This window comes from Notothenia coriiceps, unplaced genomic scaffold (assembly GCF_000735185.1).
Source record: "Notothenia coriiceps isolate Sejong01 unplaced genomic scaffold, NC01 NC01_scaffold00021525, whole genome shotgun sequence".
Classification (NCBI taxonomy): Eukaryota; Metazoa; Chordata; class Actinopteri; order Perciformes; family Nototheniidae; genus Notothenia; species Notothenia coriiceps.
In genome coordinates this window covers 183021-198042 of record NW_011354226.1, presented here as the reverse complement: position 1 = coordinate 198042, position 15022 = coordinate 183021, and the positions used below count along the sequence as shown (strand labels likewise).

Below are 15022 nucleotides of genomic sequence, written 5' to 3'. Positions count from 1 at the left end.
CTCACATTAACGGCTGACACGACAGCGTAGGTACTATTTTGAATCCTCAACATTTCACAACTATTTCTAGAGCATAGAGGAAGAGTAAAAAGGAGAGAAGAAAGAGGAGAGAGTGCACTTGGGAGAGAGTGCGCTCCATCACAAGCAAAAATACAAACAAGGCAAAAAAGAATCAAGCGAGACGGAAAACATAAAAAGAAAAGCAGCAGATATATTTGTCCTCCCCACTCTGTCGGTGTTATTTCCCAGACCTGAATTTTGTTACATTCAGCCTTACATCTGTTCGCCCAGATTGCGTAGGGGCTGTTCTTGACAGCTAGAGAAACCTCCCGAGTCTCCCTCTCTCCCTCTCCCCAGCACACAAGCAGCTAATTAACGGTGTCACTCTTTTCAATAAGGCAAGGGGAGGGACAGAGAGAGAGGAAGAAGAGGAGAGAGAGATATGAGAGGGGGGAGGCAAAACGACACAGGAGAGGCATGTGCGTATGCAGACGGTGAGAATAATAAACATAGAGAAGCCAAAAAGAAGGCTATGCTCTGTGAGGCTAATTAAAATAATTCCACCCTCCGTTTCCTCCGCCTCTTCCTCCTCTCTGCACAACATTCAATCCCTATTTCTGTATTCCCCTGCTCGTAAAGTCAAATCTTTTCAGATCACATAGACGTGTAGTTAATCTTCAGATTTGCACATGTATTTTATATTATCTTCATATAAACCATGTCAGCTAAGCCGCAGGAAAACATCTGTCAGATCAAATCTCTGTTGGATGAATGTAGTTTGATGTTTGCAGGTTTTATTTTGGATTTCCTGTATTTCAATGATTGTTTTTCTTTGCATTCATGTTGTTTATATACTTTATTCAACTCTAAATTATGTTGTGAATCTCCACACACACATCTCCTGGATATTAATTTGGGTTAGAAGTGTGATTATCAGTAATGCTTTAATTTGTGCAAGCCTTAAAGCTACAATCAGTTTTTTAATTAGCTTAATAAATAACGTTTTAATATTGCAACATGTTAGGTTGTCAGACACCTGCACAATAGTGATAACATTAATTTGCTGTTAAAATAAAGTGTAATCTCTATTTCACGTGGATCTGATATTCCCTGTTGTTGAATTTAAATAAGTCTAATCAGGCTGTAGTCTTTTAGGTTGATGTTATTCTTCGTCCCAGCAGACAGCCCAATGCCATACATTGGTCAGGCCTAGTTTTTCACTGAATAATGGGCTGTAAAATACTTATAGACGTTGATGCTGGAGGCAGGGGTTCACAAATCTCTGTTTATTTTACACTTATGCCTGAAGGACCAGATGGGTTAGATTTCTGACATAAGAACATAACAAAGTCTTAAAGAAATACCCCTGAGGCTTTCGTAATCAGCGATAAGTATTTCAAAGTATTTAAAGTAATCATCTCTATGACTGACAACTAACCTGACACTGTTTCATCTGTTTAGTTCAGTAAACTCCTGCCATCTGGTGCAGCTGAACAAATCTTAAAAATGATTCTCAAATGGCCGACTAATGGATTGACGGATTCCTGCTAACTTAAGGACCGGAGTCACCTTTCCCTGTGAGCCCTTTGAACTAACGCTCACATGCACAGAAGCCACTCACCACTAGTCCCAACACTAACGTGCGGACCCGCTCGCCGATTTCAGGTGAGATGTCGTTGCCAAACTGCTGTAGAGTTGTGAGGAAGCGCTTGAGCTTGCTGAGCTGCCGGGCGCCGCAGGCCGGGGGCAGCTGCTGATTGGCCAGCGAGGAAGAGGAGGAGGAGCTGGGACCATTGCTGTAGCCGTTGGGAGGAGACGGAGCGCCGTTTAGCGCCGTAGGAGAGTGGCTGCTGCCGTTGGTTACTGCGTGAGACAAGGACATAAAGTGTTAAGAGAAAGGACACCAAATTGTTTCACAAACAAAAAAAACGTTTGATTTATTTTTCATTTACATTGTGCAAACTGCTTTCTCTCTTGCTCTATCCAAATGACCCAAAACAACCTAAAATCCCTGACTGTGTTTACCAAACACCAACAGAGGAAACAACATGCGTCAGCTTCACTGAGACCAAACCAGTGATTTGGAATGATTTACATTCCCCTGAAAAAAAATCACAATCCTCGACATTTGTTTCCAATCATTGCGGCTTGTTTGATCCTTTGTGGCGTCCTCTCAAAAAAACCCAAAAGGCTGCATTTGGAGACATGCTGCCTCTCTGCACCTCCTTTCCCCTTTCCCTCCCTCCCTGCAGTCTAAACAAGCAGAGACAGTGTGACCCCCGTCGTGCCAGAGCATGGCGTGTGTGTGTGTGTGTTGGGGGAGTTGGTGTACAAAGAGATACAAGGCGGCATAAAGCTTTCTCTCTAATGAGATTAGGGTTTGACTAGCGATCCACTCACTCCCCCTCTGGCTCCCGTCCAAAGCCGCCACTGTAAAGAGAGACGAGATACTCAAACTGCATCTGGTAACAATTACATCGGGTGGAAATCAAAGCATACTGCTTTGTTAAAACCTTCGGCAAGCGTAATGAGAGAGCCAGGCCTTTCCTCCCTCATCGCACGGAAGCCCCGATGTTAATTGTGGAGTGTGAGCAACAGAGAGAGAAACAGACTGATACAAAGAGAGAGGGAGAAAGTAAATACCAAAGAAAGAACTAAATAATGCCTCTGCTCCAAAAAAGAAAAACAGAAATACTATCGCAGAGTTGAGTGCTCTGAGCATTTTGAACCACAAGGCCTTTGATTCTTTGATTCTAGTGCTCTTCATGCAAGTGGTTAAGTGTGCACTTCTAAGTGAATACTAGGGTGTAATTTGCTCGTCACAGGCTATGTGCGCGTCGTGGCAAAGCTCCAACAGTGTGTAAGCGTGGGTGTTAAGGAACTTGTTGGGGGAGTTGGTAGGAATGATTGCAATTTGAAAAAAAGGATCAATGCATAGATGTTAAAAAGATCTTTTGATGCTGATGGAATTCGATTATTGGGTTTAACGCAACCATAAAGTAAATATTCTCAATTGTGAGTGCATGTATGTCTGCTCTGTTTCGAAGTAATGTGCTTTTTACGTACAAAGGTGGACTTATACTTCTACAGTGACACCTGCTTCTGCATTCTGCTCAGCACTACATTTCACATGTTGACACATCACCAATCCAACTTAGTTTCTTACAGATATTGACTGTGATACCACAACACAGTGTACTGTATCTACTGAAACAAATACTGATCTAATGCTCTATTTTCCCAAATAAAAATGTACACGACAGGAATGCGAGAGTACATGAATGGAAGTGGACCCATTGAACTTCATTATGCCATTTGTTAAATATGAAATGACATCACTTGATTTACCCCTGACACATAAATACAACCCTGGCTTTACTCACATGTGGTGGGGGTGTAGGAGCTGTTACGAGGCGCTCCCTGCGTGCTGGGTGGGGGGGGCATGGTAGGGGGGGTCAACCTGGACTGTGTCTTGACGTCCGCAGGTGAGTCGGGCATGGTGGAGCGCTTCCCAGTGCGATCTGAAGAGAGACAGAAGTGTAAGATTATAGTGACACACTAAAAATAACTGAAACTAAACAACCGTTTCCACATCTGTGTGCAAACAAGGGAGCTATTACACAGTTTGCACATACAGCAGGATTGAACTTGATAGCAAAGCGCCTGTGAGGTTGAATAGACTAGCTCTGGAAATAGATGGCTCACCACATCATATGGCCGACCACAATGACACTGATGCATATGCTCAGACTGTCACAGGAGGGATGAGAGGGGGAGAAGGACAGACTCACAGACACACAGACAGACTGACAGACAGACACCCGAGAGAGGAGCGTAAATCTGCAGCGATTCGCCTCTCATTCCACCACCATCTGTGCCATCCTGCATGCCCGCTGTACAGAACGGCAACACAGCAACCCCCCCTCCCCTGCTAACGACTGCAGAGCTCATTACACACACAGAGACGCACACACACCTCACACCAGCAAATACATGTACAATGCCTTATCTTGTTTCCCTGGAACACAACAATTCAATGACCTAACTTAAGATTGGCAGAAACACAAAACAAGTTCTTATCCTGCTTTAATTTCCTGTGACAAAAATGAACCAACAACTACAAATGTAAGCCCAACAGATACCGAATAACAAGCAGAATCATACTCATTCTAGTTATAAGTCATTTCAAAGACATAACTTTATCAAAAACCAAACATTTTAGTTTGATGACAAGTCTGTTTTCACCTTATTCAGTTGCCATGTGCTCTCCAGATAACTGACCTTATCAAATGTATGAGAGCAACAACAGGACATTATCAGTGTCTTGCAGTGGCAGCAAGGGCCGGGCCCATATTGTGCAGGATAAGATATACACAACTTCCCTCAGCGGGTAACACAGAGTCAACAGACTGTTATCAACCGTTTCTGCGCCAGATTGTGAATAGGAGATAGTAAAGAAATATATATAAGGAAAAGAGGGAGGAAGGAGGGTGGAGGAAGAGCAGAGGGAAGGGAGGAGCCGCAAGAGAAACACAAGTTTATCTGTGACATTGGGAACATAAAGCTGTAACAATAAGGTGGATGCATATGCTTTGAATCAAAGACACACACTTGGTCAAGACCCTGGAGGGACCGTGCTTCTGTGTGTTTTTGCATGAGGAATATAAACTATATTTTACATGTAACTATGTTCATTTGAATATAAACCACAGTGTTTGTAATGTATGTACACCAAAGGAAATATAGATGTTAGTTTTCCTCTGTGCCAACTGTTTGGATCCATAGTGTTGAGTCTAAGTGAAATGAAAGAGAAACTGTGATGAGAGAGACAGTATAGCATAAGCCTGTTAGCTGTGGGCTCAGGCCTCAGCAGCTCTCTGCTGCCGAGGTACACTGTGACTAAGTATTTCGGTCACGCTAGCTCGGCTTTAGCAGACAAGCAAGTGAGAGATGGAGATGTCACTCAAATCCAAAGAGAGAGGAATCCTTAGCTTCATGTCAAATACGCAGAGTGAATGAAACAATCACAGGACATTCAAAAAAGGTATAAATACTTACTGATAGCTCAGGAGGAAAAAATAATAGCCTTCTTAAGCTTTAAACGTTTATAGAGAAGAACTGTGTCACACAGGAAAAGAAAAACAATGTATTTTCTGCAAAAGCCTAAAAAACTCACTAGCTCAGAGAGGTTTCACTGTTCCATATGTCCAACAGGAATGATTGAACTAGATTCAAGATTCAATTCAAGATCCAAAAGCTTTATTGTAATAGAATTCAAACAATAAACGTACTGCCTAATGTTGCCAATCTTAGAAGTGGTATAGCTGGTATACTGACTATATAATGATATGCCCTTGATGTAAAATGGTCTCCTGAAGGCAAACAGATCCCAACCGTTGTAGTCAGACTATGACAGAGGACAGGAAAGGAAGAGTAAATAATCACATCCGGAGACAGGGGTCACACTTCTCCTTACTCACTACAGCTGACTGACGCTCTGTAACCATACACACAGTGGAGCCAGCCTAGGAAGGGTCTACTGATAAAGTCACTGGGAAGGTCGGATTTATGCGGCTCCCAGCACACTGGTATTTGTTACCGTTACTGGGAAAGATCCAGTGTAGCTGAATCCCTCCAATCTTACAGTTTTTACTTTTCTTTTTTTAGTAGAAATGTAATATTGTTTAAGTTAAAAAACCTGTTTTCTCATATTATAAAACAGGTTTTAGATCAGCAATAAGTATTGGAATGGAGTGCAAAGGTGAAAAAGGGATATATTGCAGAGGAACCCAAAATGTACACGGTGAAAATGGCTGGAAAACAAGCTAACTGATTAGGAAAGCAGAGAAAATAGGACTTCAGGTGAAAGAAAAGTTAATGCTAAGAGAAGACAGTCCAAACCTCTCACTGTGTGTTCACTATGCTGCATTTCTTCTAACCCTCTCTCTCTCTCACACACCCTTCCTCTCCATCCTCCCAACCTGGCCACAACCTGGCCAGACTGAGAAAGGTTTACTACTCTGATTTCTCCACAGTAAAACAAGACTGGACCTGACTATTTATTTTATAAACTCAGGATATAGCAGAATAGCTAGTGGAAACGTATAGTCTTACCTCCGGCTGCCAACTATCGTATCCTGTGTGCCTGCCTAAAATACGATCTATGAAAATACAAGGTCATTAAAAAAGACGGCCGGGTGACAGGACCAAAGGTAATTCATTATTTTCCAGTCAAACACATAGACTTTACATATATAATGAGCCCGAGTGAAATAAAAAGAAGTTACCGTATCACACATGGTTGTACTTATCCTGTTTCACTGGGTCTTTGAGCTCATGCTTTCCATAGCTCTGTTTATTGACTTTTCTAATTGGGTGGTCGTTTTTGGCCCAGTTCACTTGATCTTTTGTCAGATAGCACGTCAAATTACAATCCAAATCATCTTCTAATCACTTTGAGCTTTGCGACTATAGATAGTGGGGTGGATAATGTAAATGACTCATACTGACCTCCAGCAGTTGGCAGAGAGACAATATCATTATTAATAATAATAACTCTTTTTTTTATTTATTTAAATCAATCTTGGGTGTTTTAAGACCGGCGTGAAGCATTATGATGGGGTGAAAACATTTTTTTCCTAAAATTCAACATGATATGAAAATGAAAACTGGAAAGTCAGTCCACAATGTACATAAAGAAGTAAAAAAAAAAAGCACAAAAGTCTGGATTCATGATCCACCTGAACTCCTGCATGGTAGTACAGGCCTGCAGCAGTGTGAAGAGATGAGTTTGGTTACAGGCTTATAATTGGGGGATTAACACCTGGGTCAGTGTTATGATTGGATGGCTGTTGTCGGGTTTAGATGAGAGAAACATAAACCCTGAAAGCATTTCAAACTTTCCCAGTCCCTCAGGGGTAGAAGATAGAAGATAACGAGAGAAAACGTGTGAAATCCGTGTACATAGCGTACATGGCGATAACATGCTCTCTCTCTCTCTCTCTTTCACTCACACACACACACACACACACACACACACACACACACACACACACACACACACACACACACACACACACACACACACACACACACACACACACACACACACACACACACACACACACACACACACACACTTTTGTGATTTACAAACAGCATCTTCTCTGTTTCTGATTTGATTGAGAGCACTGCAAAGCATATAAGCAGAATAAAATCAATGGCTTCATACTAACCAACAAGGGCTGCACCCATCCATTCACTCGGCACTTACCATGCCACTCGAATCAATAGCAATACTCCCACTACAAGGCAATTTACCCAGTCTTTGGGAAAAATAAAAATACATCTTACAACTGAAGCACATTACTGAAAACAGCTAACGTTATATGACTGCATGCTTTACATTTTCATGAGCAAGTATGCCATGTTCATTTTTAAATACAAAAGACATGTACAGATAGCAGGCAGACAAGACCTCATTTTATTACAGCAATAGAGTGAGGCTGAACAATAGCAAGTGCTCGCTTCCTCATGCATAATTCAATTCGAAAAGCACCACCTGAACACGCAACCTTAAACAACCTTGAAAACAAAGTTGGGCGTCTCCTCCAGCCTAATACATCTGTTAAAAGTTAATGGCCGAACTTAATGCACATCTATGGTTCATTTATTAATGTAGCACTGTTACTGCCCAGTCGGATTCATATTGTCGGCAAATCAGCAGCTCTGTGGCCGGCCGATAGATAGTGTTCCAGGTCTGGACAGGTATTGATGTGCGGAGCTTTAATGGAAAGGGGCGATGAGTGCTTTGACTTTGCCTAACTCACTTTATGACTTCTCAGAAGTGCTGTTGTCCAGGAATTAATGGATTGAAGTGCATGAGGACGGTTGTTGAAGAGGCAGCAATTAGCCATAAAAGAACGGAAGAGGCTCTCAACTCTGTGTTGATACACTCGTGCACTCTATGCAGGCAGAGATCCCAAACCCATCGACGATCATGCTTGTGGATGACAGTGATTAATGTCTCACAACAACCACTTGCTGTGTAGTTTCATCCAGAGCATCATAAAGAGGCTCTTAGCGCAAATATGTGCAGCATCGGTGGCGTGAAAGACACTCAAACCCATGAGACTACCCGGGCTGTAGTGATGCTTTAATTAATGTATTTGGTATATTGTTCGTTGTCTATCATATTGTATGTGTCAGAAGTAATTACACTCATATGTGACTGCATTATGAGATCCCAGGAGGGGTGAGGTTGTGATTGCTCTAGCTACATGAAGTCATTAAAGTTGGGAACTACTTGTTTAAATCATCATACTAGGCTTTTCACTACTCTTTGATATCATGTGAGAACAATTAAGAAGACTTTTAAAACACTTACTGTTCTCATTACTCTTAAACCCAATTTCAAAAGAATCCTTGTTGAAATTAAAGCACAAAGTAAAACATTTAATGTGTTAATGTTTGTTATTCCTTTTATCTTTTAACAATCCCTCTGATTTACAGACCGATCCCTGAAGCGAGGCTGAACTCTGGACCACCACCTGCCACTCACGAGGATGTCTTCACACTTACATCACCCGTTAGCATCGTCCATGATTACGTGAGCCCCAATGTTTGCAAAATCTCGCTTTCTTTCTTCGCTTCTCTCCCTCTTGCTGCTATACCCTCTTTCAGCCAAGCTCAAAGAAAGGAGATTTTATCCCCCCGCTGACTTGCAATGCACGCCTTTTCTAAGGTTACAAGCGAGTTACATCACTTGCCTAAAACAAGGCTGTTGCAATGAACGATATCTAGAAGGAACGCGGTCCCAGAGAAATAGCTCAACATGTTACAGAGAGGACTTCGCTAACCTACAACTCAAGGCAAAAATACAATGTTATATCAAAATCTTATACATTTCATCATCACACACAAAGCTGAGAGGTCCTTACGTATTCAAATCACCTTGGAGAGTGAGGAAAACATCACCTAACCTTGATATTTTAGATTATTCATAGAGGCTACGAAGACTTCAAAGTCTATCATCAGAGAGAGACAGAGTCAAACAATCTCCATTACAAACTTCTCAAGCTAGAATTTCCACTGTGTGTTTGCGTGTGTGTGTGTGCGTGTGTGTGTGTGTGTGTGTGTGTGTGTGTGTGTGTGTGTGTGTGTGTGTGTGTGTGTGTGTGTGTGTGTGTGTGTGTTTGCTAGGTGTATGTGTGAGCTGTGATCGTACAGTTGGAGACCCAGAAAATGATGTGATAACAGTGGCAGTAATATGCCACTTGAGAGTACTTCACACAGGCAAATCCCATTCTTCAAAACGACAATGGATTTCAATCACGCTGGGTGAATGTTCCGAGAGTTGGCGGCTGTGACATAAACAATTTAAGTAGCTCTGGCGCCTGTGCGAGTACAAGATTGTACAGTATTAGTCAGACATAAGATATCATCGTTATGAACTTAAATGAAAAAATGCATATGGATTGAACTACTTATGCCCTGCACACACACAGACATAATCTAGACAGGCGTAATACATTCAGCGCACACAAAGATATGTAGGTGTTAAAGTGAAAACCGTGATGCATTGAAGCCACAGGAAGCCTCTGAATTGAGCACTAATGTCCACATCGTGCCAATATCTGTGCAAAATGGTGCCTCCGGGTGTGTTATTCCCACACACACATACAGGGAACACAATAATGTGTGAAGAGAGGGAGTGGTACAGATAGTTAATGGAATAGATGAAGCGATATAGAGATGGTGCGATAGGGGCTTGTGGTGATTGCTCGTACAGATGTGGAGAGAGGGAGTGGGCGACGGACACGAGAGAGATATAAAGGTGGAGAGAATGAGAGACGGATGTGTTGGGGGAACACAGTTGAGGGACAGGTGGGGACGATTGAGATTCAGATGGAGTACGCAGAGAAACAAGAAAAATCTATTGGTATGCAAGTGTAGCAACCTCTCTTCTCTTTCTATCATCCCTCTCTTCTCAACCGTGCACACAAACACACACAGAGAGAGAGTCGTCGGCAGCCAGATGGAGCAGTATGCAGAGCATGTCCCATCAAACTCCACCCGCTTGTCAAGATGATGTATGGATGCAACGCCCTACCACAAGCCCACAAACACACAAATACAAACTCAGACACACAGCTGCAAGGACGCATGCACAAATTGCAGGCAAAACAAGACAAGTGTCTCTCATACACATACTCATTGGATTTCCACTTATTTATTTCCCTCCCCAGAAGATGCAGGGGAAAGCAGTACCAGTGGGTCCCTTTGGACTTTTCTCTCTTCTCTTACAATCTCTTTCTCAAAATGCCCCATTTTCATTCCCAACTTCACCCCCTCCCACTGAATGCTCTGTGGTGAACACGTTTCTCCTGAAGGTTCCTGTTGACCGCTGCTTCATCTCATCTCCCAGACTCTGGGCACAGTGTGATGTCGTTTCCCCCTTATAGCAGTTGATATTTATGAAATCAACACATTAGCTGTTACTTATACATTTAATGCTGCCTTTACATTTCACTCTAAGGGATCAACACTTTAAACACTCATGATCTCAGGTCCTCTATTTTCTTTTAAACTCAATAGCCATTATAGCAAAGTAATTTGTCACACAGCATACTTCATGAAATAAAATGACACATTTCAGAAAACTTTATCCATTTAGAGTTGACCATACCTGCCAGCTGGTGAGGCAGGTTAATGGGAACTACTTATCTCAATAACATGGTATTTTTCTTCTCTAACCATCAGTCATATAAAGTAGTTATGTACAGCTACATCTGGGACTTATGTGAAGAATTGCTCAAAGCTCACTGTAATGTGGATGTTATAGAATTTCTGTTAAAAAAAAGTTAAGAGTGCCATTATTGTTATATAAGAATAAACTGTATAAGTATAGAACACCACAAGCATGTCTTTGGAGAACTGCAGCATTGAACATTGGTTTTTACTTAAAGATTAAGCTTAGCGTATTTGTAATCATTTCTGTAAGTGTGACCCTATCTTTCCCTACTATCATAAATATGGGACTTTATTTACAGTAGTGTGAAAGAGTGATTTGATACACAGCATCAAAGAACTGTGAAGATGTCTGCTCCTGATCAGTGTTGACAGTCCTTAGCATCTCTCACCATATCTGTATTTTTCTCTCAGTCTAACATCGTGTGTTTACACTTTGTCAAGCCAGCAGAGACATAAGGAGATTTCTCAATCGCACACAAAGGTCTGAAGACCATCTGTTCCATCTCACAAACATTAACACGCAAACGCAAGCACATATGCACGATCAACTAAACACACAAATCCTGCAAAACACCTCCAACTACACACATGCTGGACAATAAAACATACGTGGCGTATAACATAAGATGTCCTTCACTCTTTAACCATTTTTTTTTAAATTTATTGTAATGTCTGTTTTACCCATCTGTTGAAATAAAGTCTCTCTCGCAGAAAGAGAGAGGGGAAGCAAGTGTTAAAGAACAATAAAAATGATTCACAGTGCCCGTTACGGGTCCTCTCAAATCGAACCGATTCCTGCCACATCTTGTTGCCAGGCAAAATTGCACTGCAGGGTCTTGTAAAATAAAGACAGGCAGTAGGAATGGGTGCTGGAAAAAATACAGAGAAGGCCAGGAGGGAGAGATGTGGGTCAGGGAGAGGTAAAGGTACCAAAACGTGAGAATATGTACAGGGAGAAAGAGAGCGAGATGTGCCACCATTATAGAAATAACTGAACTATAAATGTATGCCATCAGACATGTTTCCACAGCCAGGCCATGGGAGATCAACACACTTGTTTATTTATATAAAGTTGGCCTGTCATTGCCATTAACAACATGATGTCAAAAATAATGACATAAATGCTGCTTTTAGGGGAAAAACACTGGGATATAAATCAGATGTAAACTTTGGGGAACTCTGTTTTGCCATTTGATGGAAGCCAGCCTATTGAAAATTGCTCTCTGTGTACAATTTGGTTTTGTTTCTTATGCCATAGTGACACACAGCCCTGGGTGTTTTCCCAGGCAATACCGTACGCCAGCAAATAAGTACTTACACAAAGAACTCATCACGCATCCTAATGCTGACGAGACTTTATGGCTACGTTTCTTAAGCTTTATACTTTCTTTCCTTTGTGATATATTAAATATGTATTTTTTGTATTTGAGGTATTATAACATACAGTATAGAAGATAACACTGTTTAACAACCTCACTATGGGAATGTCAGTGTATTCTTCAATGCATTCTTTAAACATAAAGCTTTGCCGCTGTCAGTGATGAGAAAAAACGTACACAAGCACCAGCCTTCTATGAACTGCTTCACACTTGTAACACAAGACAATTTAAAATCACTGATGCATTTACTCTAAACAAAAACACATTGATACACACTGATACACAAAGCCCAAGTGGCAATTTGTATCCTTTCCCCTGTTACATCTCCTTACGCTACATGGAACTGTCTCTCTGCAGCCAATCTGTGCGTCGATGCTAGAAGGAATCATATCCCTGTCATTGCGAGCAAAATCAATTTTCAACAGACAGTCAAGACTTTCGTGTTTTACATGACAGTTATCTTTTATAATTTAAAGAGGCACAGAGGGAGAGGAAGGATGGATAAAGCTATGGATGGATGATGTGATGTACAATAAGTTTACGCGTGTGATCGGCAGTAAAAGAGACAGGGATGGAAGGGTAAAACAGATGTGGAAAACAAAGATCTAGAAAGAAACAAGAGATAGGAAAAGGGAGGTGAGGATGGTGAAAACAGGGACAGAAAACGAGAGATAACATTAAGCGCCTATGAGAGACAGATGGGGAAATCAAACGCGAGATGCGGGGGACGAGCACAGAGAAGACAGGGCAGAGGCTAACAGTGAGGGAGGGAGGGTTCCTGGTGAGGGGAGAGCATTGTGGGGGAGGGAACCAGCCTGTCTGCCTGGTGTTTTCAAAATATCACATGACGGCTGCCATGTGTTTGAAATTACTGCCGGTTAACTATCTTCCCCCAAAACCGCTTCGAAAAAAATATGTCTGCAATTTATGAAATGTGTTTCAGGGCTCTGTTAAGTAGAACCAGATTTAAAAAACAGAGCAACAAAAACCTTTACCTCTCACCGCCCCTGCTCTGAAAACCGCTACTCTCCTTTCGTTTTGCACTCCCTCCTCTTCTCCCCCAACTCTCCCTCCTTTTCCCCTCCAGGAGAAGATGTTAAACGGAAGGGGCTTGAGTCACATCTGGTGAGCAGGCAGCCAGAGAGTGCTGGTTGGTGTGACCTCGCATCAGGCCATTTCCAGAATTACATAGTGTGCGTGTGTGTGTACCTGTGTGTGTGTTTGTGTGTGAGACAGTGACCATGGCTTGCTAATGGCTCTGAGTAGCTGAGATCAGAGTATGTCTGGAGGGGGAGGCAGCGGAGGGATGCTGCACGCACGCACGCACGCACGCACGCACGGACGCACGCACGCACGCACGCACACACACACACACACACACACACACACACACACACACACACACACACAGTACAACCATGACCATTCCAGGTCAGCGATGTGTCTTTGTCTCCTTTCATCTAACCATTACACACTTTTTCCTCGGCTCTTTCCTCCTCATCGTTTCACCTTTCACTCTCTCACCTCCCTGTCAGCACATAGCCATCTGAGGCATCTGACAAACAAGAAGAGAGGACCTCCAAATGGGTGAAAACACCAGTTTACAACAAAGCTTTGACACACATTGACCTCTAAAACACCGGAGACACTGCCTGGATTCAAACATGTATGTTCGCTGAAATGATTCTGTATTTGATGTGAGTATTAAACAACTGGTAAACTTCAAATGAAAACAGGAATCATACAACAACAACTTATTTTTTTCTCTTAGCTAAAGCTACTCTCAGCCATTCTCATTAAATCAATACGCCCATAGCTGCAAAGTGCTTTTAATGCCAAATTAAAAAAAGGAGAAAAGTCTTGATGAATTGAAGTAAATTGCGGCCCCTTTGATTATAATTTGCTCTTGTTAAGTGCTTCTGCAATTTGCTTTAATTCACCAAGATTTTTCTCAGTTTGATTCTTCTTTCGTGTAAAACAAATGTATCAATTCAATTCAGTAATTTAGATAGAAATAGTCATTTGACGCGTTCCATATTCACTTTAAATCCCACAAAAAAGATCTGCTCCTTTTAAAAATATGTGTTTTTTAAATGAAAACTGGTGAGAAAGGCAATGTATACATATCTGCAGTATGATACGAAAGTATATGTCAAGTATATCTAATAATTCACGAACATGTGATCAGCTTTAAAATTAGCACAGATTCTCCATCAAGGACAATGCCATAGTCCATCTTAATTGTGTGGGTAAGATCCGTTCTTAAATAGTTAATCTTTGCTCATGAAGTTAACTCAGCAGTGTGGGACACATGTTGCAGTCTTTATATCACTGTCCTTCCCACATCGTCCTCCCACTGTCCTTCAAACAACAGAAGTTTTTAACCAGCACAACTCTGAACTCTGTCATCACACCCACCACCAACTCTACTAATAGCATTATCGCGACAATCCAATTGTCTTGTTTTTCTGCGGCATAAACACGAATTAAATACCCCCACACACACACACACACACACACACACACACACACACACACACACACACACACACACACAGAACCAGACACACATCCTAACCGCTCTCCAGTGCTACAGATGGATGCCACCACTCTCTCTGGAGCGATGCCAGCGCCAGCGAGTGAACAGCTTGCCTGGCACAGAGCTCTGTGTGTGTCTCTGTGCGTGACTGCATGAGTGTGTGCCTGCAGAAACAGTAGCGAAATAGCCTAGCACAGATGGGTGGCCAAAATACCCCCCCCCCATCTCCTTCCTGCATACACACAAACAGAACACACACACACACGCACGCACGCACGCACGCACGCACGCACGCACGCACGCACGCACGCACGCACGCACGCACGCACGCACGCACGCACGCACGCACGCA

At 42.2% G+C, this 15022-nt stretch overlaps 1 protein-coding gene across 6 annotated transcripts in view; it reads right to left on the bottom strand.

Annotated features, from left to right (window-relative positions):
• The window catches only part of runx1t1 (RUNX1 partner transcriptional co-repressor 1), a 58927-nt gene that overhangs the window by 18539 nt on the left and 25366 nt on the right, over positions 1 to 15022 (bottom strand). For all 6 annotated transcript variants that reach the window (XM_010780240.1, XM_010780244.1, XM_010780242.1 and 3 more), the window contains exons 2-3: positions 3384 to 3521; positions 1622 to 1863 (exon numbers count right to left, since the gene is read on the bottom strand). In XM_010780240.1, coding sequence (XP_010778542.1) covers positions 1622 to 1863; positions 3384 to 3521 — 380 coding nt within the window. The remainder of the gene's footprint in view (positions 1 to 1621; positions 1864 to 3383; positions 3522 to 15022) is intronic.